This window comes from Amphiura filiformis, chromosome 4 (assembly GCF_039555335.1).
Source record: "Amphiura filiformis chromosome 4, Afil_fr2py, whole genome shotgun sequence".
NCBI lineage: Eukaryota > Metazoa > Echinodermata > Ophiuroidea > Amphilepidida > Amphiuridae > Amphiura > Amphiura filiformis.
The window spans coordinates 69,872,228-69,900,012 of record NC_092631.1 but is presented as its reverse complement, the minus strand read 5'-3'; the positions used below and the strand labels follow the sequence as shown (position 1 = coordinate 69,900,012).

At 31.0% G+C, this 27,785-nt stretch overlaps 2 protein-coding genes across 3 annotated transcripts in view; both read right to left on the bottom strand.

The window, feature by feature from the left end:
- The window catches only part of LOC140151310 (uncharacterized), a 75,436-nt gene continuing 47,651 nt past the window's right edge, over nt 1-27,785 (bottom strand). The window contains exons 4-5 of one of the 2 annotated variants that reach the window (XM_072173601.1): nt 1,343-1,496; nt 1-468 (exon numbers count right to left, since the gene is read on the bottom strand). In XM_072173601.1, coding sequence (XP_072029702.1) covers nt 405-468; nt 1,343-1,496 — 218 coding nt within the window. In that variant the 3' untranslated portion in view covers nt 1-404. The remainder of the gene's footprint in view (nt 469-1,342; nt 1,497-27,785) is intronic. The other variant, XM_072173600.1, reaches the window with a different exon arrangement.
- LOC140151309 (uncharacterized) overlaps nt 7,307-27,785 on the bottom strand; it is a 53,744-nt gene continuing 33,265 nt past the window's right edge. The window contains exons 4-5 of the mRNA XM_072173597.1: nt 7,924-8,077; nt 7,307-7,462 (exon numbers count right to left, since the gene is read on the bottom strand). Of these exons, the coding sequence (XP_072029698.1) occupies nt 7,396-7,462; nt 7,924-8,077 (221 nt within the window). The 3' untranslated portion in view covers nt 7,307-7,395. The remainder of the gene's footprint in view (nt 7,463-7,923; nt 8,078-27,785) is intronic.

Here is a 27,785-nt window from a genome sequence, read left to right as displayed (position 1 = left end):
TTTTTAAAATTTACGACTTTTTTAATTACCGGTGCTATTTTTGTCAAACAAGCACTTTGTGTTAATGTTCCGTTCCAGGTGGTGAATATTAATGATATCTTTACAAACCCGCATAATTATTATCATCTTCTCATTATCAATAAAAGATGAATTGTTAGTTTGCAGTTTGACACTTGTTCATTATCATTATTTTTCATTCATGTTGTCTTCCTACATCTGTAAGAAGTTTAAAAGTTATACAATATGTAGTTATACAATATGTCTATAATAATTTAAAGAACACGAAAGAACATGGGCTGCAAGCAGAGGTTGATTCCACGCAGTCCCACAGCAGCCACCAACCAAAATATCAGATTACGACTCGTCTGCAGAATGAGACAGAGGAAGAACTTTGTTGTTTTTCATTAGAAATATATCTCGATGAAACGGAGCAGAGTGCCATTGACTCGCTTGTAAACATACATGTATCTGCAAAAAGACAAAAATACAATATTCCCAGCAAACACAAAACGTTGTACAGGAAGCGCCATTAGTCTAAAAGTGACAAATAAAGAGATATTGCATTCTTTCTGGTTTATAATGATTATTTATGACCGAAGCAGTCATTTAAAAGTATTTAATCAGCTAATTAGCACTAACCTTTGAATAATCAATTATGTCTGATAATGAAGCAAATTTTTATCACCATGTATACATAGAAGCAATCATCACACCCTATTATTAAGAATACATTTTCAGGTGGGCCTTTTCAAGCTCTGTTTGATTTTGTGGTCCTTAAATTGAGAAAATACTCCTGTATATAAGTAGGCTCTCCCAAACTAAATTTATGCCACATGTTCCTTAAAAAGTTAATTGTTACACACTTGTATATCTTCTAGTACACCCTGAATATTGACTTCAGGTTTGGATCATTGAATTTATGTTCTTTATGTTTTCCAGTAATACTTGTAATTGGTACATAAAAAGGTGTAACAATTGGTACATAAAAATGTGTAGCCATTCAACTCAAAATTGATGTTTTCAGCTATGAATACACTATGACACGACAGTCTCAGACCGAGGCTTTAAACTTGTGACACATGACCAAGGAATCACAGAGTGGCGAAAAATGTCGGTTCTTTTGCAAGGCAGGAAAGAGTTTCCTATTACAAAGACCTAACTTTTGAGACGGTTTGTATATGTTTGAACAAAGTAAATTAGATTTAGGATCTTTGGTTTGAAGGTGTAAAATACGGCACGCTGAGTTTTGATTGACAGATGACGTACGCAAACTAGTCTTTAATTCAGTATCAGATAACAGTATATTTATTTAGTACTTTAATTGGTGTACACTGAAGCTTACCGGACTGAGCCGATGAGAACTTCGTCATGGTAAGGATTTGAGATACCATTTTCCCAAACGATTCCGTTATTCTCACCGAACGCACTTATAGTATATAATGCCCGATTAACACTGGGATTGCTTTCGAACCAATCGAACCACTGCTGCCTAAAATCTGAAAAAACAACCCACCAAAAACATTATGATACCATAAGCACGCCGAAAATTAGAATTTGAGGGGCCACAGAGTGGGAAATTTAAGACATTGTTTTGTGAAGTATCTTTAAAATAATGATGATACGTACATACAAGTAATACACTCTCAAAGAAAGGAAATTAAAGCCGTATTGTAACATTACCATTAAAGAGATTAGTATTTCTTTTCCATTAAATGTTAGTTTTTACTGTCAGATATGTCGCATTTTTAGCCGAACAACTGAGGTAAAGCAAAGAAAATTGGAATTTACTACCAGCGCCGATGTCGCCAATGCGTGTCACTCAGTATGATGTATATTGTTCTAAAAAGTTTTAACCATAATGTGTGATTTGCTCTACAATGACGCACTCAATTTGTTCTCGAATTTCTACTTTTGACATTGCAATGCCCAATTGTGTACTAAAATACCATGTGAAAGACCTTATATGGAAAGGTTTGGCTACAAAACGATTCTCTTATAAACGCATCTATGCACAGTTTCCACTTCGATACACCTGAGAGCACACAATTTCGTCCAAGAGCCTCCAGGCAAGCAGTGAATTGTCTCTACACAGTCTTTGTTTACACTACACGGTTGAGTGCATAGTATCATAAGAGCTGCGTGAGCTTCTAGCTGGTGACTGGTGGAAAAAAAAGCATCTGTGATTTTTTGTCAAAAACTCAAGTGTTCCCTTCATCCGATCAGAACTTTTTTTTATATGAACGAAAACTAACACTTACCCCTAAAACACTTTTTTCATTACGTCAACAGATAACGCAATTCAATGTTTATAGCAAGGCGAATGTGGTAAATATGTTGAAAACGACCTATTCCAGCACAATTTTTGACCAAAATGTAGGTTTTAAAAGTCAAAACCTCAAGTGATCCTTACAATATTTTTCAGATTTTATGTCATTAGATGAAAGACAACACTTATATTGTCCATATACTAGCTTCATTCAATGAGCAATGGCCAATTCTCTTAAAATTGCAAATCTTGTGCGAAAAGTTACTAGTTTCGCCTGTTTTTTCATACGGTTGTAAATTCAATGAACAATGACTTTGCTTAAAGAACACTTACAAATTCATATGGTATTCGGTTTCACTCGGAATGCGCTCGAGGCAATCGTTGTCATGTGAGTGCGACATCGAATACTTGGCGCATTTGAGAGATGCACTTGGTGCGACCTGCATGCGATACATATAATAGTACACTTCATGTAAGATCGGCAAGGACCTAACCCCCCCCCTTCATGTAGCTAACGGCGCTACTGTGCGTATACTTCGATTCAGAATGCTTTGTTTTTTGCGTTCTGCGTGTAACGCATTGAGCCGAAAAACTCCGGAGGTATGCTATTTGCCCTCCATGACCCAAACTAAAATGGTGGATTTTATACCATAATGTTACCACGGGGAACTTTTGAGTCGGTACTCTTTGAAGATAACCTATTTGATTATTTCAAAACTGAAGCGTCACGTAATTTAAATGTTTACCTTCTTTACCAAATCCAGGTGCTAGTCCATTGACCACAATTCGAACTCGTCAATAATGCCTGAAATATCACCGCTTTCGATCAATTCTGACATTCTCCCATGAATTGCACTAATCTCATCTTCAAGGGAGAGACTGCCTTTGTCCGGTGCTGAAAAAAGTCAATGGTTCATTTTAATTATTCTAGATGGTACAAAGTTGAATACTTAATATCCGAAACGATGCTATCATTATTTCAAATAAATACTTTCACACAAAATGTGAAATGGGGTCCAAAGATGATATCATCATGTTACAAGATGGCATTCAATGATTTCAATGACATTGTGGAAATTAGCAATTGCGCCTCGGTTGCAATTATGGGTGAAGATATGTTGCACATATGGTCGAAAATGAAGGTTCTTGAATTCGTTCCATTGTTACAGGCGAATTACAGTATCCGACATCCAAAGAATTGAGGCAATACAGCGCAGGGCAGCTCGGTTTGTATCCAACAATTACCGAAAGAAATCTGGAGTAGCCTTTGTTGAGCAGCGAAGAAAAAAAATTGAAATTGCAATACCTGTTCCCGATTATGTTCAAATGTTCAAACGCAGACAGTTAAAACTCGTCAATACCATACCTTATAAACCCCTACAAAAATATAGGGTTTTTTCCAGACAATCATAGAATGGAACTCCCTACCTCCTAGAAACTAGAATATGGAACAAAAAAGAAATTACCTGTTAATCTTGAACACGATATTTTTCTATTATCATTCTGCTTGTGTTCCTTGCAATGCTTAGTGCAGCCCATATGGGTTAGTGTGTCCGAAATCTCAACACATTCATTACAGAGAGCGATACAGTCCACCGATTCGGAGTTTACAGAGTTGCAAGATATGATGAAAATACCAGCAACTAAGACGACTAGATTCATCTTCATCTTGACTTAGTTATCACCTGTAATAAAGTGTGATTAATGTAATTTTTATAAACAACCCCTTTAAGCTACTTGGTTGTTGTGAATTCCACAACGAATACAAAATACAGTAAAGTAATAGTTTCAGAACTTCTGCAGCTGATCGGTATCCAGACTGTATCAAAAGTATTGTTACCCACCAATTTCTTTATATGCAAGGTTCTTTCATCAAAATGCAACACATATAACATCCCACTAATCTGTAAAATAATGTTACTATCTACAAAAACTATGTCTGTCCATTTGAAAAGGATCCAATGTTGCATTTGGAAGAAACAGGCCTTTCCACTTATCTACTTATCTTAACACACCTATAACGCTATCTGTCGAATAAGATTCATTAGTAACTAATACAATTCTGGAAATGTTGGTTCATAAAACGCTATTTGAAGTGGCTGAAAAAAGTACAAGACGTTTCAAAAATAATACCTTTCTTATCGCGTCTGTGCTTACTAACTTGGTGATGACTGCTACAATGATGTAAAACGTTGCCGGTGGTGGCCATGGATCAAGCACTGCGCATTTCAAATAATTATGTCAAAAAGTATATAGCATCCCCGCCCAATGACAAAGTGGTAAATTTTACCTGACATAAATCATGTAAATGTTTTGATCACGCGTTGTCAATCTTCAAAATTGGCATATTAATTTTCATAATATTGGCTTGTATGGATACACAAACGGTGATTAAAAAATATCAGAGAGATTTTTTGGGGAAATCAAATCAGAAAATTTCGATTTATTTCGATAGATTGAATACTCAGGAACCTACCAAGCAGTAATTTAGCGGGCAAAATCTATAACTTTAAAATAAGAGACATATTGTGAGCGCTGTGTTAAAACTGTTCGAGGGGATTAACGTCTGGATCCAGAAATACAGTACAGTTTTATATGAAAGATACTGAATTGAGCTTAACTATTTCAGATGCTGATGCAAACTTTGCGATGTGAAAAAGTGGACTTTGATCAAAATTGAGGGCGCACAATAAAATGACAATTATTAAAATAATGAAGATAATGATCAATATTAAAGCAATCAAAGTCGCTGGATTGCATTGACCTACGTTCAACAGAAATACGCTGGCGAAGTTAACATATTGCTATGGTAGTTAATCCGATTTATTTCGTCACTTCGCCAGCGTATAGATGAGTTGACTTCTGATGTCATTGCCTGGCAGTATGCGCTTGCATTATCACAATTTCCATTGTGTTTTGCCTGGCGGTATGCGCGCGCATCATATTTTGTTCAGGGCCCGTGCTTTTAAAACTACCGCCACATTACATGATTTCACACCACCAAATAGTATTATAGGGTTGTGCGCCCTTGATGCAATTCTCAGAAAAACTCATAGACGCCTAAAGTAAGCATTTAAATGAGCAGAAATTTGTATAATTTTGGCTAAATTTGGATTGGTCATGATTATATGTGATGCGATCAAGCAAAATCAGTCGGAAATCGGAAATATTAAATTTAAAACCGCTGGTTAAGTACTGATAGAATAAAACTGTGATTGTGATTATTTTATTGTATATGCAATATTGTTGTTATGTGTACCAATCATACTTTGTTTTCAATTAAAGACTTCGATTTTGTTAGCTTAATCAAACAGTGTATTTGTATTGTGCATTCGTGTGAGTTCGGGTAAAAGGTGATTTTGGCCTTAAGTCAAGTACGATTCGTAACACTACACAATCGCATTTTTGCAACTTGGTGGATTCTATTTTGTCTTTGGGGTGCACGAGGTTGTATTTTCATGGTTTTAGCGTATTGTATGGTTTCATCTTTGTTGTGCTTCTGAAACACTCGCTGCAGTCTCTGACACACCTTGGACATATGCTATAACACCCATGCCCTAAATTATTTCCGTGTCCTTGTCCTTTGCTTTTTTCTTCGCTTTGGTCTTATCTCTGATCGGATGTTTTACTTTTTCAATAGCCCAGTTGGGATATCCACATTGATTTAGCGCATATGTTTGATGTGTTACATCTTCTTTCCGATTAATTGGTGTATCGAGGAAAGGTATTTTTCCTTCCGCTTCCTCCTCGTACATGAACTTAATGTTGTTGGTTGGATCCGCTTTGTTAAGGTGATTTGTCAGTTCATGCGTTGTGCCCTTTGGTATAATCTCTAGGATATCGTCGACATAATTATCTTTTCCATAATTTTAGACGACAAGAGATGGGTGCATTGGCTATAGCTCTTTGTTCCAGCCAATTAATGTTCGCGATAATCGGATAACCGGGCTTACCATGGCCGCTCCAGATATTTACATGTATATTTCTCCCCTAAATGAAAATTATGTCGTCATCAAAACGAACTCGAGTAATTCAATAATGTCATCGGTGTTGAGTAATTTTCTCAGCTTCAACGTGGTGTCCTTATCCAAATATTCCGATCAGACCATAGACTCTGAATATTCAGAGTCTATGATCGGACTACCACAGACTGTGCACACCAAGGCGTAATTCGTTCTGTTTCCCCTATCGTTCAGTTATAATTACGATTGACATACCCTATATTGATGAGCCCGAGGTTGATTGATGGCCCTTTTAGGGAACACTTTATTTATCACGGATACTATTGTGTTTGAATGAGATTGATTCACAAAACTTGTTGACAGGGTAACTGTAAAATATTGTTCTTTTCACATCCACCAACCCTCAAATACAAATATGAGCCGGGAGTATGAGCCCAATTTAATAATGTAATGTAATGTCATTGTAATTGTAATTGTAATTGTAATTGTAATTGTAATTGTAATTGTAATTGTAATTGTAATTGTAATTCTGCTAATGTTGGGTGCATTCTAAACAAATTAGAGATTGTATATAAATCAATGTTTTATAAGCATATAGGTGCTTTTAATGATGCGAATGCTGTGTTAGAATTCGCTATCGCTCGAAAAAATACTAAAAGCATTAATGTGCATGATATAATGATTTTAACTATGCAGTAGTATAAGGACATCTTTTTGCAGAAAAAGTGAAATATATCTTCAAACATAATCAATTATCATGTAAAACTTGCTTTTTAAAATTTACGACTTTTTTAATTACCGGTGCTATTTTTGTCAAACAAGCAATTTGTGTTAATTTTCCGTTCCAGGTGGTGAATATAATGATATCTTTCAACCCGTATAATTATTATCATCGTCTCATTATCAACAAAAAACATTATACAGTATGTTTATAAGAAGCTTAAAAGATAATAAATATGTCTATAATATTTTAAATAACACGCAATTATATAGGATAAAAGCATAGGTTGATTCCACGCAGTCCCACAATAATGCATACAGCAGCCACCACCCAAAGCAAAGGTTGATTCCACGCAGTCCCACAATAATGTATACAGCAGCCACCACCCAACATTTCAGATTACGACTCGTCTGTAGAATGAGACAGAGAATGAACTTTGTTGTTTTTCATTTGAAGTATATCTCGATGAAACGGAGCAGAGTGCCATTAACTCGCTTGTAAACAACCATGTATCTGCAAAAAGACAAAAGTACAATTGACATGATTTATCTCCATCTCTTTCCAGGTAGATCGGTATACTGAGCAGTCCGTTTGTTATTACCATGCATTAAAACATGTTAAATGAGGCTTATAGATATTGTAGTAGCTGTATGACCTTTGAGATAAGATTTACCTTCAACACCATTCCAACCCACCCCACTACTACTACTACGATAATGGGCATTCGTTAATATGCCCTCTTCTTTAAGTATGAAAAGGGGCTATATGTCTAATGGGAGCCAGATATAAAAGTACCAGGATCAACTCCCCACAACCCGTGATTGGTTAATAGCTCGTAAAAGGAAGGTTGATCATCTTGTGCCTTCATCGGAGAAAAGGAATCGCAGAGTGGCGAAAAATGGCGGGTGTCAGATTACGGTATAATTTTTTTAGTACTTTAACTGGCATACTAATAGTATTACTATGGAGCTTACCGAAGTGAGCCAATAAGGGCATCGTCATGGTAGACATTTGCGATGCCATCTTCCCAAACCTTTCCATTATTCTCACCGAATGCACTAGGAGTATATAATGCCCGATTAACACTAGGATTGCTTTTGAACCAATCGGACCATATCAGCATCACATCTGAAAAAAAAACCGACGAAAAACATAATAATTATGATGCCACAAGCACGCCGAAAATTTGAATTTAAGGGGACAGGTAAATTCACTCATTTCAGAAGAATCCAACAAGCACATCAGCTGACAAAAAGGTGCCAAAATTGAAGATTGAAGACATTAATAGCCATAATGTATGACTTGCTCCACAGCGACGCGCTCACTGTTTCTCGAATTTCTTCTTTTGGCATGATTTGTAATGGCCAATTGCGTACAAAAATATGTGACTGTACACGACGAATGAGCCGTAAATTCCTTCCCCGGTCAATTTTTTTTATTTCATGTTTAGAAAATATACATCATAAGCTTTAAAATGGTATATCATTTGACTTCAAACGATATCCATAAGCGGGGTTATGCTTTGTTGAACTTTGTTCCATCAACAAAATGGTAGTTTTTTTCGTTTCTACATGTGTCTCTTTTTCCACATTGCTGGCAATAAATATCAAACAGTCATAATTGGCGGTCATTTAAAATCATCTCCAAGTCAACGAGGTTCAAGAACGTTATCTCATTGCATTATTAGCTAGAATTACCCGAGGGATTTCCAGATAGAAATTCCTTACAAAAATGAGGCTCCAAATTGTTCCATAGTTTTTGGATATTTATGTCTTTTTCGGATATATTATTTTCATCGCCTAATGAGATAGCTTTTGACTGGATGCAGGTTCTGTCCGGGACCCGCCCTTTATTTGATTAATAGCGGGGAAGTAGTAAAACTTCCGCACCCCTACTACCACATGGTGTCTCGACCCCGCGCGTCACAGTTCCTTCAGACGACGTAGCATTATGGTACACAACGGCGATTCTGCGTCTGTTGCAGTTATTTTGCCGAGATTAACGATGGATAATATCACGCGAATTTCACGTTTTATGAAACAAAATGTTATTTATGGAAAGTTAAAAAGAAAATTTGAGTAATATAGGTCTAAATGCAGGCCTAATTATTGATTGAACAGAAATCCTGTAATAAAATCAGGTAAGCAAAATATTAAGCTTATTTACCATGCCGGCCGGCACGCGAACTTTTTTTCCGTAGTTAACATTTGAATAGGAGGGAGTTTAAAAAGATCCATATACATGGTGTCTCCAAATCCAGATGTGTCAAAACCCACATTCAATCGTATATACATAAAATGTCTACATACCGGATTCAATCATCCTATATATAATATGTCTTTTTATATTATAAATATAATGTGCTTTTGCTCTGTGTCTTGGTGTCATTGGTGACAAAACCTGGATTCAAGCATTCTATATATATTATGTCTTTTATATTATAAATATAATGTGTTTTTGCTCTGTGTCTTGGTGTCATTGGTGACAAAACCTGGATTCAAGCATTCTATATATATTATGTCTTTTTATATTATAAATATAATGTGTTTTTGCTCTGTGTCTTGGTGTCATTGGTGACAAAACCTGGATTCAATCAACCTTTATATAATATGTCTTTTTATATTATAAATATAATGTGCTTTTGCTCTGTGTCTTGGTGTCATTGGTGACAAAACCTGGATTCAATCATCCTATATATAATATGTCTTTTTATATTATAAATATAATGTGCTTTTGCTCTGTGTCTTGGTGTCATTGGTGACAAAACCTGGATTCAAGTATTCTATATATATTATGTCTTTTTATATTATAAATATAATGTGTTTTTTGCTCTGTGTCTTGGTGTCATTGGTGACAAAACCTGGATTCAATCATTCTATATATATTATGTCTTTTTATATTATAAATATAATGTGTTTTTGCTCTGTGTCTTGGTGTCATTGGTGACAAAACCTGGATTCAATCATCCTTTATATAATATGTCTTTTTATATTATAAATATAATGTGCTTTTGCTCTGTGTCTTGGTGTCATTGGTGACAAAACCTGGATTCAATCATCTTATATATAATATGTCTTTTTATATTATAAATATAATGTGCTTTTTGCTCTGTGTCTTGGTGTCATTGGTGACAAAACCTGGATTCAATCATCTTATATATATATGTCTTTTTATATTATAAATATAATGTGCTTTTGCTCTGTGTCTTGGTGTCATTGGTGACAAAACCTGGATTCAATCATCTTATATATAATATGTCTTTTTATATTATAAATATAATGTGCTTTTGCTCTGTGTCTTGGTGTCATTGGTGACAAAACCTGGATTCAAGCATTCTATATATATTATGTCTTTTTATATTATAAATATAATGTGTTTTTGCTCTGTGTCTTGGTGTCATTGGTGACAAAACCTGGATTCAAGCATTCTATATATATTATGTCTTTTTATATTATAAATATAATGTGTTTTTGCTCTGTGTCTTGGTGTCATTGGTGACAAAACCTGGATTCAATCATCCTTTATATAATATGTCTTTTTATATTATAAATATAATGTGCTTTTGCTCTGTGTCTTGGTGTCATTGGTGACAAAACCTGGATTCAATCATCCTATACATAATATGTCTTTTTATATTATAAATATAATGTGTTTTTGCTCTGTGTCTTGGTGTCATTGGTGACAAAACCTGGATTCAATCATCTTATATATAATATGTCTTTTTATATTATAAATATAATGTGCTTTTGCTCTGTGTCTTGGTGTCATTGGTGACAAAACCTGGATTCAATCATTTTATATATAATATGTCTTTTTATATTATAAATATAATGTGCTTTTGCTCTGTGTCTTGGTGTCATTGGTGACAAAACCTGGATTCAAGCATTCTATATATATTATGTCTTTTTATATTATAAATATAATGTGTTTTTGCTCTGTGTCTTGGTGTCATTGGTGACAAAACCTGGATTCAAGCATTCTATATATATTATGTCTTTTTATAATTTAAATATAATGTGTTTTTGCTCTGTGTCTTGGTGTCATTGGTGACAAAACCTGGATTCAATCATCCTTTATATAATATGTCTTTTTATATTATAAATATAATGTGCTTTTGCTCTGTGTCTTGGTGTCATTGGTGACAAAACCTGGATTCAATCATCTTATATATAATATGTCTTTTTATATTATAAATATAATGTGCTTTTGCTCTGTGTCTTGGTGTCATTGGTGACAAAACCTGGATTCAATCATCCTTTATATAATATGTCTTTTTATATTATAAATATAATGTGCTTTTGCTCTGTGTCTTGGTGTCATTGGTGACAAAACCTGGATTCAATCATCCTTTATATAATATGTCTTTTTATATTATAAATATAATGTGTTTTTGCTCTGTGTCTTGGTGTCATTGGTGACAAAACCTGGATTCAAGTATTCTATACATAATATGTCTTTTTATATTATAAATATAATGTGTTTTTTGCTCTGTGTCTTGGTGTCATTGGTGACAAAACCTGGATTCAATCATCCTATATATAATATGTCTTTTTATATTATAAATATAATGTGTTTTTGCTCTGTGTCTTGGTGTCATTGGTGACCAAACCTGGATTCAATCATCTTATATATAATATTTCTTTTTATATTATAAATATAATGTGCTTTTGCTCTGTGTCTTGGTGTCATTGGTGACAAAACCTGGATTCAATCATCTTATACATAATATGTCTTTTTATATTATAAATATAATGTGCGTTTGCTCTGTGTCTTGGTGTCATTGGTGACAAAACCTGGATTCAATCATCTGATATATAATATGTCTTTTTATATTATAAATATAATGTGCTTTTGCTCTGTGTCTTGGTGTCATTGGTGACAAAACCTGGATTCAAGCATTCTATATATATTATGTCTTTTTATATTATAAATATAATGTGTTTTTGCTCTGTGTCTTGGTGTCATTGGTGACAAAACCTGGATTCAAGTATTCTATATATAATATGTCTTTTTATATTATAAATATAATGTGTTTTTGCTCTGTGTCTTGGTGGCATTGGTGACAAAACCTGGATTCAAGTATTCTATATATATTATGTCTTTTTATATTATAAATATAATGTGTTTTTGCCCTGTGTCTTGGTGTCATTGGTGACAAAACCTGGATTCAAGTATTCTATATATATTATGTCTTTTTATATTATAAATATATTGTACTTTTGCTCTGTGTCTGGGTGTCATTGGTGACAAAACCTGGATTCAAGTAGTCTATATATATTATGTCTTTTTATATTATAAATATAATGTGCTTTTGCTCTGTGTCTTGGTGTCATTGGTGACACAACCTGGATTCAAGTATTCTATATATAATATGTCTTTTTATATTATAAATATAATGTGCTTTTGCTCTGTGTCTTGGTGTCATTGGTGACAAAACCTGGATTCAATCATCTTATATATAATATGTCTTTTTATATTATAAATATAATATGCTTTTGCTCTGTGTCTTGGTGTCATTGGTGACAAAACCTGGATTCAATCATCCTATATATAATATGTCTTTTTATATTATAAATATAATGTGCTTTTGCTCTGTGTCTTGGTGTCATTGGTGACAAAACCTGGATTCAATCATCTTATATATAATATGTCTTTTTATATTATAAATATAATGTGCTTTTGCTCTGTGTCTTGGTGTCATTGGTGACAAAACCTGGATTCAAGCATTCTATATATATTATGTCTTTTTATATTATAAATATAATGTGTTTTTGCTCTGTGTCTTGGTGTCATTGGTGACAAAACCTGGATTCAATCATCCTTTATATAATATGTCTATTTATATTATAAATATAATGTGCTTTTGCTCTGTGTCTTGGTGTCATTGGTGACAAAACCTGGATTCAATCATCCTTTGTATAATATGTCTTTTTATATTATAAATATAATGTGCTTTTGCTCTGTGTCTTGGTGTCATTGGTGACAAACCTGGATTCAATCATCTCTATATATATATGTCTTTTTATATTATAAATATAATGTGCTTTTGCTCTGTGTCTTGGTGTCATTTGTGACAAAATCTGGATTCAAGCATTCTATATATATTATGTCTTTTTATATTATAAATATAATGTGTTTTTGCTCTGTGTCTTGGTGTCATTGGTGACAAAACCTGGATTCAAGCATTCTATATATATTATGTCTTTTTATATTATAAATATAATGTGTTTTTGCTCTGTGTCTTGGTGTCATTGGTGACAAAACCTGGATTCAATCATCCTTTATATAATATGTCTTTTTATATATAAATATAATGTGCTTTTGCTCTGTGTCTTGGTGTCATTGGTGACAAAACCTGGATTCAATCATCTTATACATAATATGTCTTTTTATATTATAAATATAATGTGCTTTTGCTCTGTGTCTTGGTGTCATTGGTGACAAAACCTGGATTCAATCATCTTATATATAATATGTCTTTTTATATTATAAATATAATGTGCTTTTGCTCTGTGTCTTGGTGTCATTGGTGACAAAACCTGGATTCAATCATTTTATATATAATATGTCTTTTTATATTATAAATATAATGTGTTTTTGCTCTGTGTCTTGGTGTCATTGGTGACAAAACCTGGATTCAAGCATTCTATATATATTATGTCTTTTTATATTATAAATATAATGTGTTTTTGCTCTGTGTCTTGGTGTCATTGGTGACAAAACCTGGATTCAAGCATTCTATATATATTATGTCTTTTTATATTATAAATATAATGTGTTTTTGCTCTGTGTCTTGGTGTCATTGGTGACAAAACCTGGATTCAATCATCCTTTATATAATATGTCTTTTTATATTATAAATATAATGTGCTTTTGCTCTGTGTCTTGGTGTCATTGGTGACAAAACCTGGATTCAATCATCTTATATATAATATGTCTTTTTATATTATAAATATAATGTGCTTTTGCTCTGTGTCTTGGTGTCATTGGTGACAAAACCTGGATTCAATCATCCTTTATATAATATGTCTTTTTATATTATAAATATAATGTGCTTTTGCTCTGTGTCTTGGTGTCATTGGTGACAAAACCTGGATTCAATCATCCTTTATATAATATGTCTTTTTATATTATAAATATAATGTGTTTTTGCTCTGTGTCTTGGTGTCATTGGTGACAAAACCTGGATTCAAGTATTTTATATATAATATGTCTTTTTATATTATAAATATAATGTGTTTTTGCTCTGTGTCTTGGTGTCATTGGTGACAAAACCTGGATTCAATCATCCTATATATAATATGTCTTTTTATATTATAAATATAATGTGTTTTTGCTCTGTGTCTTGGTGTCATTGGTGACAAAACCTGGATTCAATCATCTTATATATAATATTTCTTTTTATATTATAAATATAATGTGCTTTTGCTCTGTGTCTTGGTGTCATTGGTGACAAAACCTGGATTCAATCATTCTTATATATAATATGTCTTTTTATATTATAAATATAATGTGCGTTTGCTCTGTGTCTTGGTGTCATTGGTGACAAAACCTGGATTCAATCATCTGATATATAATATGTCTTTTTATGTTATAAATATAATGTGCTTTTGCTCTGTGTCTTGGTGTCATTGGTGACAAAACCTGGATTCAAGCATTCTATATATATTATGTCTTTTTATATTATAAATATAATGTGTTTTTGCTCTGTGTCTTGGTGTCATTGGTGACAAAACCTGGATTCAAGTATTCTATATATAATATGTCTTTTTATATTATAAATATAATGTGTTTTTGCTCTGTGTCTTGGTGTCATTGGTGACAAAACCTGGATTCAAGTATTCTATATATATTATGTCTTTTTATATTATAAATATAATGTGTTTTTGCCCTGTGTCTTGGTGTCATTGGTGACAAAACCTGGATTCAAGTATTCTATATATATTATGTCTTTTTATATTATAAATATATTGTACTTTTTTGCTCTGTGTCTGGGTGTCATTGGTGACAAAACCTGGATTCAAGTAGTCTATATATATTATGTCTTTTTATATTATAAATATAATCTGCTTTTGCTCTGTGTCTTTGTGTCATTGGTGACACAACCTGGATTCAAGTATTCTATATATAATATGTCTTTTTATATTATAAATATAATGTGCTTTTGCTCTGTGTCTTGGTGTCATTGGTGACAAAACCTGGATTTAATCATCCTATATATAATATGTCTTTTTATATTATAAATATAATGTGCTTTTTGCTCTGTGTCTTGGTGTCATTGGTGACAAAACCTGGATTCAAGTATTCTATATATATTATGTCTTTTTATATTATAAATATAATGTGTTTTTTGCTCTGTGTCTTGGTGTCATTGGTGACAAAACCTGGATTCAAGCATTCTATATATATTATGTCTTTTTATATTATAAATATAATGTGCTTTTGCTCTGTGTCTTGGTGTCATTGGTGACAAAACCTGGATTCAATCATCTTATATATAATATGTCTTTTTATATTATAAATATAATGTGCTTTTGCTCTGTGTCTTGGTGTCATTGGTGACAAAACCTGGATTCAATCATCTTATATATAATATGTCTTTTTATATTATAAATATAATGTGCTTTTGCTCTGTGTCTTGGTGTCATTGGTGACAAAACCTGGATTCAATCATCTGATATATAATATGTCTTTTTATATTATAAATATAATGTGCTTTTGCTCTGTGTCTTGGTGTCATTGGTGACAAAACCTGGATTCAAGCATTCTATATATATTATGTCTTTTTATATTATAAATATAATGTGTTTTTGCTCTGTGTCTTGGTGTCATTGGTGACAAAACCTGGATTCAAGCATTCTATATATATTATGTCTTTTTATATTATAAATATAATGTGTTTTTGCTCTGTGTCTTGGTGTCATTGGTGACAAAACCTGGATTCAATCATCCTTTATATAATATGTCTTTTTATATTATAAATATAATGTGCTTTTGCTCTGTGTCTTGGTGTCATTGGTGACAAAACCTGGATTCAATCATCTTATACATAATATGTCTTTTTATATTATAAATATAATGTGCTTTTGCTCTGTGTCTTGGTGTCATTGGTGACAAAACCTGGATTCAATCATCTTATATATAATATGTCTTTTTATATTATAAATATAATGTGCTTTTGCTCTGTGTCTTGGTGTCATTGGTGACAAAACCTGGATTCAATCATTTTATATATAATATGTCTTTTTATATTATAAATATAATGTGCTTTTGCTCTGTGTCTTGGTGTCATTGGTGACAAAACCTGGATTCAAGCATTCTATATATATTATGTCTTTTTATATTATAAATATAATGTGTTTTTGCTCTGTGTCTTGGTGTCATTGGTGACAAAACCTGGATTCAAGCATTCTATATATATTATGTCTTTTTATATTATAAATATAATGTGTTTTTGCTCTGTGTCTTGGTGTCATTGGTGACAAAACCTGGATTCAATCATCCTTTATATAATATGTCTTTTTATATTATAAATATAATGTGCTTTTGCTCTGTGTCTTGGTGTCATTGGTGACAAAACCTGGATTCAATCATCTTATATATAATATGTCTTTTTATATTATAAATATAATGTGCTTTTGCTCTGTGTCTTGGTGTCATTGGTGACAAAACCTGGATTCAATCATCCTTTATATAATATGTCTTTTTATATTATAAATATAATGTGCTTTTGCTCTGTGTCTTGGTGTCATTGGTGACAAAACCTGGATTCAATCATCCTTTATATAATATGTCTTTTTATATTATAAATATAATGTGTTTTTGCTCTGTGTCTTGGTGTCATTGGTGACAAAACCTGGATTCAAGTATTGTATACATAATATGTCTTTTTATATTATAAATATAATGTGTTTTTGCTCTGTGTCTTGGTGTCATTGGTGACAAAACCTGGATTCAATCATCCTATATATAATATGTCTTTTTATATTATAAATATAATGTGTTTTTTTGCTCTGTGTCTTGGTGTCATTGGTGACAAAACCTGGATTCAATCATCTTATATATAATATTTCTTTTTATATTATAAATATAATGTGTTTTTGCTCTGTGTCTTGGTGTCATTGGTGACAAAACCTGGATTCAATCATTCTTATATATAATATGTCTTTTTATATTATAAATATAATGTGCGTTTTGCTCTGTGTCTTGGTGTCATTGGTGACAAAACCTGGATTCAATCATCTGATATATAATATGTCTTTTTATGTTATAAATATAATGTGCTTTTGCTCTGTGTCTTGGTGTCATTGGTGACAAAACCTGGATTCAAGCATTCTATATATATTATGTCTTTTTATATTATAAATATAATGTGTTTTTGCTCTGTGTCTTGGTGTCATTGGTGACAAAACCTGGATTCAAGTATTCTATATATAATATGTCTTTTTATATTATAAATATAATGTGTTTTTGCTCTGTGTCTTGGTGTCATTGGTGACAAAACCTGGATTCAAGTATTCTATATATATTATGTCTTTTTATATTATAAATATAATGTGTTTTTGCCCTGTGTCTTGGTGTCATTGGTGACAAAACCTGGATTCAAGTATTCTATATATATTATGTCTTTTTATATTATAAATATATTGTACTTTTGCTCTGTGTCTGGGTGTCATTGGTGACAAAACCTGGATTCAAGTAGTCTATATATATTATGTCTTTTTATATATAAATATAATGTGCTTTTGCTCTGTGTCTTGGTGTCATTGGTGACACAACCTGGATTCAAGTATTCTATATATAATATGTCTTTTTATATTATAAATATAATGTGCTTTTTGCTCTGTGTCTTGGTGTCATTGGTGACAAAACCTGGATTTAATCATCCTATATATAATATGTCTTTTTATATTATAAATATAATGTGCTTTTGCTCTGTGTCTTGGTGTCATTGGTGACAAAACCTGGATTCAAGTATTCTATATATATTATTATGTCTTTTTATATTATAAATATAATGTGTTTTTGCTCTGTGTCTTGGTGTCATTGGTGACAAAACCTGGATTCAAGCATTCTATATATATTATGTCTTTTTATATTATAAATATAATGTGCTTTTGCTCTGTGTCTTGGTGTCATTGGTGACAAAACCTGGATTCAATCATCTTATATATAATATGTCTTTTTATATTATAAATATAATGTGCTTTTGCTCTGTGTCTTGGTGTCATTGGTGACAAAAACTGGATTCAATCATCTTATATATAATATGTCTTTTTATATTATAAATATAATGTGCTTTTGCTCTGTGTCTTGGTGTCATTGGTGACAAAACCTGGATTCAATCATCTGATATATAATATGTCTTTTTATATTATAAATATAATGTGCTTTTTGCTCTGTGTCTTGGTGTCATTGGTGACAAAACCTGGATTCAAGCATTCTATATATATTATGTCTTTTTATATTATAAATATAATGTGTTTTTGCTCTGTGTCTTGGTGTCATTGGTGACAAAACCTGGATTCAAGCATTCTATATATATTATGTCTTTTTATATTATAAATATAATGTGTTTTTGCTCTGTGTCTTGGTGTCATTGGTGACAAAACCTGGATTCAATCATCCTTTATATAATATGTCTTTTTATATTATAAATATAATGTGCTTTTTGCTCTGTGTCTTGGTGTCATTGGTGACAAAACCTGGATTCAATCATTTTATATATAATATGTCTTTTTATATTATAAATATAATGTGCTTTTGCTCTGTGTCTTGGTGTCATTGGTGACAAAACCTGGATTCAATCATCCTTTATATAATATGTCTTTTTATATTATAAATATAATGTGTTTTTGCTCTGTGTCTTGGTGTCATTGGTGACAAAACCTGGATTCAAGTATTCTATACATAATATGTCTTTTTATATTATAAATATAATGTGTTTTTGCTCTGTGTCTTGGTGTCATTGGTGACAAAACCTGGATTCAATCATCCTATATATAATATGTCTTTTTATATTATAAATATAATGTGTTTTTGCTCTGTGTCTTGGTGTCATTGGTGACAAAACCTGGATTCAATCATCTTATATATAATATTTCTTTTTATATTATAAATATAATGTGTTTTTGCTCTGTGTCTTGGTGTCATTGGTGACAAAACCTGGATTCAATCATCTTATATATAATATGTCTTTTTATATTATAAATATAATGTGCTTTTGCTCTGTGTCTTGGTGTCATTGGTGACAAAACCTGGATTCAATCATCTTATATATAATATGTCTTTTTATATTATAAATATAATGTGCTTTTTGCTCTGTGTCTTGGTGTCATTGGTGACAAAACCTGGATTCAAGCATTCTATATATATTATGTCTTTTTATATTATAAATATAATGTGTTTTTGCTCTGTGTCTTGGTGTCATTGGTGACAAAACCTGGATTCAAGTATTCTATATATAATATGTCTTTTTATATTATAAATATAATGTGTTTTTGCTCTGTGTCTTGGTGTCATTGGTGACAAAACCTGGATTCAAGTATTCTATATATATTATGTCTTTTTATATTATGAATATAATGTGTTTTTGCCCTGTGTCTTGGTGTCATTGGTGACAAAACCTGGATTCAAGTATTCTATATATATTATGTCTTTTTATATTATAAATATAATGTGTTTTTGCTCTGTGTCTTGGTGTCATTGGTGACACAACCTGGATTCAAGTATTCTATATATAATATGTCTTTTTATATTATAAATATAATGTGTTTTTGCCCTGTGTCTTGGTGTCATTGGTGACAAAACCTGGATTCAAGTATTCTATATATAATATGTCTTTTTATATTATAAATATAATGTGCTTTTTTGCTCTGTGTCTTGGTGTCATTGGTGACAAAACCTGGATTCAATCATTTTATATATAATATGTCTTTTTATATTATAAATATAATGTGCTTTTGCTCTGTGTCTTGGTGTCATTGGTGACAAAACCTGGATTCAATCATCCTTTATATAATATGTCTTTTTATATTATAAATATAATGTGTTTTTGCTCTGTGTCTTGGTGTCATTGGTGACAAAACCTGGATTCAAGTATTCTATACATAATATGTCTTTTTAAATTATAAATATAATGTGTTTTTTGCTCTGTGTCTTGGTGTCATTGGTGACAAAACCTGGATTCAATCATCCTATATATAATATGTCTTTTTATATTATAAATATAATGTGTTTTTGCTCTGTGTCTTGGTGTCATTGGTGACAAAACCTGGATTCAATCATCTTATATATAATATGTCTTTTAATATTATAAATATAATGTGCTTTTGCTCTGTGTCTTGGTGTCATTGGTGACAAAACCTGGATTCAATCATCTTATATATAATATGTCTTTTTATATTATAAATATAATGTGCTTTTGCTCTGTGTCTTGGTGTCATTGGTGACAAAACCTGGATTCAATCATCTTATATATAATATGTCTTTTTATATTATAAATATAATGTGCTTTTGCTCTGTGTCTTGGTGTCATTGGTGACAAAACCTGGATTCAAGCATTCTATATATATTATGTCTTTTTATATTATAAATATAATGTGTTTTTTGCTCTGTGTCTTGGTGTCATTGGTGACAAAACCTGGATTCAAGTATTCTATATATAATATGTCTTTTTATATTATAAATATAATGTGTTTTTGCTCTGTGTCTTGGTGTCATTGGTGACAAAACCTGGATTCAAGTATTCTATATATATTATGTCTTTTTATATTATAAATATAATGTGTTTTTGCCCTGTGTCTTGGTGTCATTGGTGACAAAACCTGGATTCAAGTATTCTATATATATTATGTCTTTTTATATTATAAATATAATGTGCTTTTTGCTCTGTGTCTTGGTGTCATTGGTGACACAACCTGGATTCAAGTATTCTATATATAATATGTCTTTTTATATTATAAATATAATGTGTTTTTGCCCTGTGTCTTGGTGTCATTGGTGACAAAACCTGGATTCAAGTATTCTATATATAATATGTCTTTTTATATTATAAATATAATGTGCTTTTGCTCTGTGTCTTGGTGTCATTGGTGACAAAACCTGGATTCAATCATCTTATATATAATATGTCTTTTTATATTATAAATATAATATGCTTTTGCTCTGTGTCTTGGTGTCATTGGTGACAAAACCTGGATTCAATCATTTTATATATAATATGTCTTTTTATATTATAAATATAATGTGCTTTTGCTCTGTGTCTTGGTGTCATTGGTGACAAAACCTGGATTCAAGCATTCTATATATATTATGTCTTTTTATATTATAAATATAATGTGTTTTTGCTCTGTGTCTTGGTGTCATTGGTGACAAAACCTGGATTCAAGCATTCTTATGTATAGTATGTCTTTTTATATTATAAATATAATGTGTTTTTGCTCTGTGTCTTGGTGTCATTGGTGACAAAACCTGGATTCAATCATCCTTTATATAATATGTCTTTTTATATTATAAATATAATGTGCTTTTGCTCTGTGTCTTGGTGTCATTGGTGACAAAACCTGGATTCAATCATCTTATATATAATATGTCTTTTTATATTATAAATATAATGTGCTTTTGCTCTGTGTCTTGGTGTCATTGGTGACAAAACCTGGATTCAATCATCCTTTATATAATATGTCTTTTTATATTATAAATATAATGTGCTTTTGCTCTGTGTCTTGGTGTCATTGGTGACAAAACCTGGATTCAATCATCCTTTATATAATATGTCTTTTTATATTATAAATATAATGTGTTTTTGCTCTGTGTCTTGGTGTCATTGGTGATTGAGCCTGGTTTCTATGTAATTCTTTTTATATTATAAATATAATGTGTTTTTGCTCTGTGTCTTGGTGTCATTGGTGACAAAACCTGGATTCAATCATCCTATATATAATATGTCTTTTTATATTATAAATATAATGTGTTTTTGCTCTGTGTCTTGGTGTCATTGGTGACAAAACCTGGATTCAATCATCTTATATATAATATTTCTTTTTATATTATAAATATAATGTGCTTTTGCTCTGTGTCTTGGTGTCATTGGTGACAAAACCTGGATTCAATCATTCTTATATATAATATGTCTTTTTATATTATAAATATAATGTGCGTTTGCTCTGTGTCTTGGTGTCATTGGTGACAAAACCTGGATTCAATCATCTGATATATAATATGTCTTTTTATGTTATAAATATAATGTGCTTTTGCTCTGTGTCTTGGTGTCATTGGTGACAAAACCTGGATTCAAGCATTCTATATATATTATGTCTTTTTATATTATAAATATAATGTGTTTTTGCTCTGTGTCTTGGTGTCATTGGTGACAAAACCTGGATTCAAGTATTCTATATATAATATGTCTTTTTATATTATAAATATAATGTGTTTTTGCTCTGTGTCTTGGTGTCATTGGTGACAAAACCTGGATTCAAGTATTCTATATATATTATGTCTTTTTATATTATAAATATAATGTGTTTTTGCCCTGTGTCTTGGTGTCATTGGTGACAAAACCTGGATTCAAGTATTCTATATATATTATGTCTTTTTATATTATAAATATAATGTGTTTTTGCTCTGTGTCTGGGTGTCATTGGTGACAAAACCTGGATTCAAGTATCTATATATATTATGTCTTTTTATATTATAAATATAATGTGCTTTTGCTCTGTGTCTTGGTGTCATTGGTGACACAACCTGGATTCAAGTATTCTATATATAATATGTCTTTTTATATTATAAATATAATGTGCTTTTGCTCTGTGTCTTGGTGTCATTGGTGACAAAACCTGGATTTAATCATCCTATATATAATATGTCTTTTTATATTATAAATATAATGTGCTTTTGCTCTGTGTCTTGGTGTCATTGGTGACAAAACCTGGATTCAAGTATTCTATATATATTATGTCTTTTTATATTATAAATATAATGTGTTTTGCTCTGTGTCTTGGTGTCATTGGTGACAAAACCTGGATTCAAGCATTCTATATATATTATGTCTTTTTATATTATAAATATAATGTGTTTTTGCTCTGTGTCTTGGTGTCATTGGTGACAAAACCTGGATTCAATCATCTTATATATAATATGTCTTTTTATATTATAAATATAATGTGCTTTTGCTCTGTGTCTTGGTGTCATTGGTGACAAAACCTGGATTCAATCATCTTATATATAATATGTCTTTTTATATTATAAATATAATGTGCTTTTTGCTCTGTGTCTTGGTGTCATTGGTGACAAAACCTGGATTCAATCATCTGATATATAATATGTCTTTTTATATTATAAATATAATGTGCTTTTGCTCTGTGTCTTGGTGTCATTGGTGACAAAACCTGGATTCAAGCATTCTATATATATTATGTCTTTTTATATTATAAATATAATGTGTTTTTGCTCTGTGTCTTGGTGTCATTGGTGACAAAACCTGGATTCAAGCATTCTATATATATTATGTCTTTTTAAATTATAAATATAATGTGTTTTTGCTCTGTGTCTTGGTGTCATTGGTGACAAAACCTGGATTCAATCATCCTTTATATAATATGTCTTTTTATATTATAAATATAATGTGCTTTTTGCTCTGTGTCTTGGTGTCATTGGTGACAAAACCTGGATTCAATCATCTTATATATAATATGTCTTTTTATATTATAAATATAATGTAGTTTTGCTCTGTGTCTTGGTGTCATTGGTGACAAAACCTGGATTCAATCATCTTATATATAATATGTCTTTTTATATTATAAATATAATGTGCTTTTGCTCTGTGTCTTGGTGTCATTGGTGACAAAACCTGGATTCAATCATTTTATATATAATATGTCTTTTTATATTATAAATATAATGTGCTTTTGCTCTGTGTCTTGGTGTCATTGGTGACAAAACCTGGATTCAAGCATTCTATATATATATGTCTTTTTATATTATAATATAATGTGTTTTTGCTCTGTGTCTTGGTGTCATTGGTGACAAAACCTGGATTCAAGCATTCTATATATATTATGTCTTTTTATATTATAAATATAATGTGTTTTTGTCTCTGTGTCTTGGTGTCATTGGTGACAAAACCTGGATTCAATCATCCTTTATATAATATGTCTTTTTATATTATAAATATAATGTGCTTTTGCTCTGTGTCTTGGTGTCATTGGTGACAAAACCTGGATTCAATCATCTTATATATAATATGTCTTTTTATATTATAAATATAATGTGCTTTTGCTCTGTGTCTTGGTGTCATTGGTGACAAAACCTGGATTCAATCATCCTTTATATAATATGTCTTTTTATATTATAAATATAATGTGCTTTTGCTCTGTGTCTTGGTGTCATTGGTGACAAAACCTGGATTCAATCATCCTTTATATAATATGTCTTTTTATATTATAAATATAATGTGTTTTTGCTCTGTGTCTTGGTGTCATTGGTGACAAAACCTGGATTCAAGTATTGTATACATAATATGTCTTTTTATATTATAAATATAATGTGTTGTTGCTCTGAGACTTGGAGTCATTGGTGACAAAACCTGGATTCAATCATCCTATATATATATATGTCTTTTTATATTATAAATATAATGTGTTTTTGCTCTGTGTCTTGGTGTCATTGGTGACAAAACCTGGATTCAATCATCTTATATATAATATTTCTTTTTATATTATAAATATAATGTGTTTTTGCTCTGTGTCTTGGTGTCATTGGTGACAAAACCTGGATTCAATCATCCTTATATATAATATGTCTTTTTATATTATAAATATAATGTGCGTTTGCTCTGTGTCTTGGTGTCATTGGTGACAAAACCTGGATTCAATCATCTTAGATATAATATGTCTTTTTATATTATAAATATAATGTGCTTTTGCTCTGTGTCTTGGTGTCATTGGTGACAAAACCTGGATTCAAGCATTCTATATATATTATGTCTTTTTATATTATAAATATAATGTGTTTTTGCTCTGTGTCTTGGTGTCATTGGTGACAAAACCTGGATTCAAGTATTCTATATATAATATGTCTTTTTATATTATAAATATAATGTGTTTTTGCTCTGTGTCTTGGTGTCATTGGTGACAAAACCTGGATTCAAGTATTCTATATATATTATGTCTTTTATATTATAAATATAATGTGTTTTTGCCCTGTGTCTTGGTGTCATTGGTGACAAAACCTGGATTCAAGTATTCTATATATATTATGTCTTTTTATATTATAAATATATTGTACTTTTGCTCTGTGTCTGGGTGTCATTGGTGACAAAACCTGGATTCAAGTAGTCTATATATATTATGTCTTTTTATATTATAAATATAATGTGCTTTTGCTCTGTGTCTTGGTGTCATTGGTGACACAACCTGGATTCAAGTATTCTATATATAATATGTCTTTTTATATTATAAATATAATGTGCTTTTTGCTCTGTGTCTTGGTGTCATTGGTGACAAAACCTGGATTTAATCATCCTATATATAATATGTCTTTTTATATTATAAATATAATGTGCTTTTGCTCTGTGTCTTGGTGTCATTGGTGACAAAACCTGGATTCAAGTATTCTATATATATATGTCTTTTTATATTATAAATATAATGTGTTTTTTGCTCTGTGTCTTGGTGTCATTGGTGACAAAACCTGGATTCAAGCATTCTATATATATTATGTCTTTTTATATTATAAATATAATGTGTTTTTGCTCTGTGTCTTGGTGTCATTGGTGACAAAACCTGGATTCAATCATCTTATATATAATATGTCTTTTTATATTATAAATATAATGTGCTTTTGCTCTGTGTCTTGGTGTCATTGGTGACAAAACCTGGATTCAATCATCTTATATATAATATGTCTTTTTATATTATAAATATAATGTGCTTTTGCTCTGTGTCTTGGTGTCATTGGTGACAAAACCTGGATTCAATCATCTGATATATAATATGTCTTTTTATATTATAAATATAATGTGCTTTTTGCTCTGTGTCTTGGTGTCATTGGTGACAAAACCTGGATTCAAGCATTCTATATATATTATGTCTTTTTATATTATAAATATAATGTGTTTTTGCTCTGTGTCTTGGTGTCATTGGTGACAAAACCTGGATTCAAGCATTCTTTACATAATATGTCTTTTTATATTATAAATATAATGTGTTTTTGCTCTGTGTCTTGGTGTCATTGGTGACAAAACCTGGATTCAATCATCCTTTATATAATATGTCTTTTTATATTATAAATATAATGTGCTTTTGCTCTGTGTCTTGGTGTCATTGGTGACAAAACCTGGATTCAATCATTTTATATATAATATGTCTTTTTATATTATAAATATAATGTGCTTTTGCTCTGTGTCTTGGTGTCATTGGTGACAAAACCTGGATTCAATCATCCTTTATATAATATGTCTTTTTATATTATAAATATAATGTGTTTTTTGCTCTGTGTCTTGGTGTCATTGGTGACAAAACCTGGATTCAAGTATTCTATATATAATATGTCTTTTTATATTATAAATATAATGTGTTTTTGCTCTGTGTCTTGGTGTCATTGGTGACAAAACCTGGATTCAATCATCCTATATATAATATGTCTTTTTATATTATAAATATAATGTGTTTTTGCTCTGTGTCTTGGTGTCATTGGTGACAAAACCTGGATTCAATCATCTTATATATAATATGTCTTTTTATATTATAAATATAATGTGCTTTTGCTCTGTGTCTTGGTGTCATTGGTGACAAAACCTGGATTCAATCATCTTATATATAATATGTCTTTTTATATTATAAATATAATGTGCTTTTGCTCTGTGTCTTGGTGTCATTGGTGACAAAACCTGGATTCAATCATCTTATATATAATATGTCTTTTTATATTATAAATATAATGTGCTTTTGCTCTGTGTCTTGGTGTCATTGGTGACAAAACCTGGATTCAAGCATTCTATATATATTATGTCTTTTTATATTATAAATATAATGTGTTTTTGCTCTGTGTCTTGGTGTCATTGGTGACAAAACCTGGATTCAAGTATTCTATATATAATATGTCTTTTTATTATAAATATAATGTGTTTTTGCTCTGTGTCTTGGTGTCATTGGTGACAAAACCTGGATTCAAGTATTCTATATATATTATGTCTTTTTATATTATAAATATAATGTGTTTTTGTGCTGTGTCTTGGTGTCATTGGTGACAAAACCTGGATTCAAGTATTCTATATATATTATGTCTTTTTATATTATAAATATAATGTGCTTTTGCTCTGTGTCTTGGTGTCATTGGTGACAAAACCTGGATTCAAGTATTCTATATATAATATGTCTTTTTATATTATAAATATAATGTGTTTTTGCCTGTGTCTTGGTGTCATTGGTGACAAAACCTGGATTCAAGTATTCTATATATAATATGTCTTTTTATATTATAAATATAATGTGCTTTTGCTCTGTGTCTTGGTGTCATTGGTGACAAAACCTGGATTCAATCATCCTTTATATAATATGTCTTTTATATTATAAATATAATGTGCTTTTTGCTCTGTGTCTTGGTGTCATTGGTGACAAAACCTGGATTCAATTATTCTATATATAATATGTCTTTTTATATTATAAATATAATGTGCTTTTTGCTCTGTGTCTTGGTGTCATTGGTGACAAAACCTGGATTCAATCATCCTTTATATAATATGTCTTTTTATATTATAAATATAATGTGTTTTTGCTCTGTGTCTTGGTGTCATTGGTGACAAAACCTGGATTCAAGTATTCTATACATAATA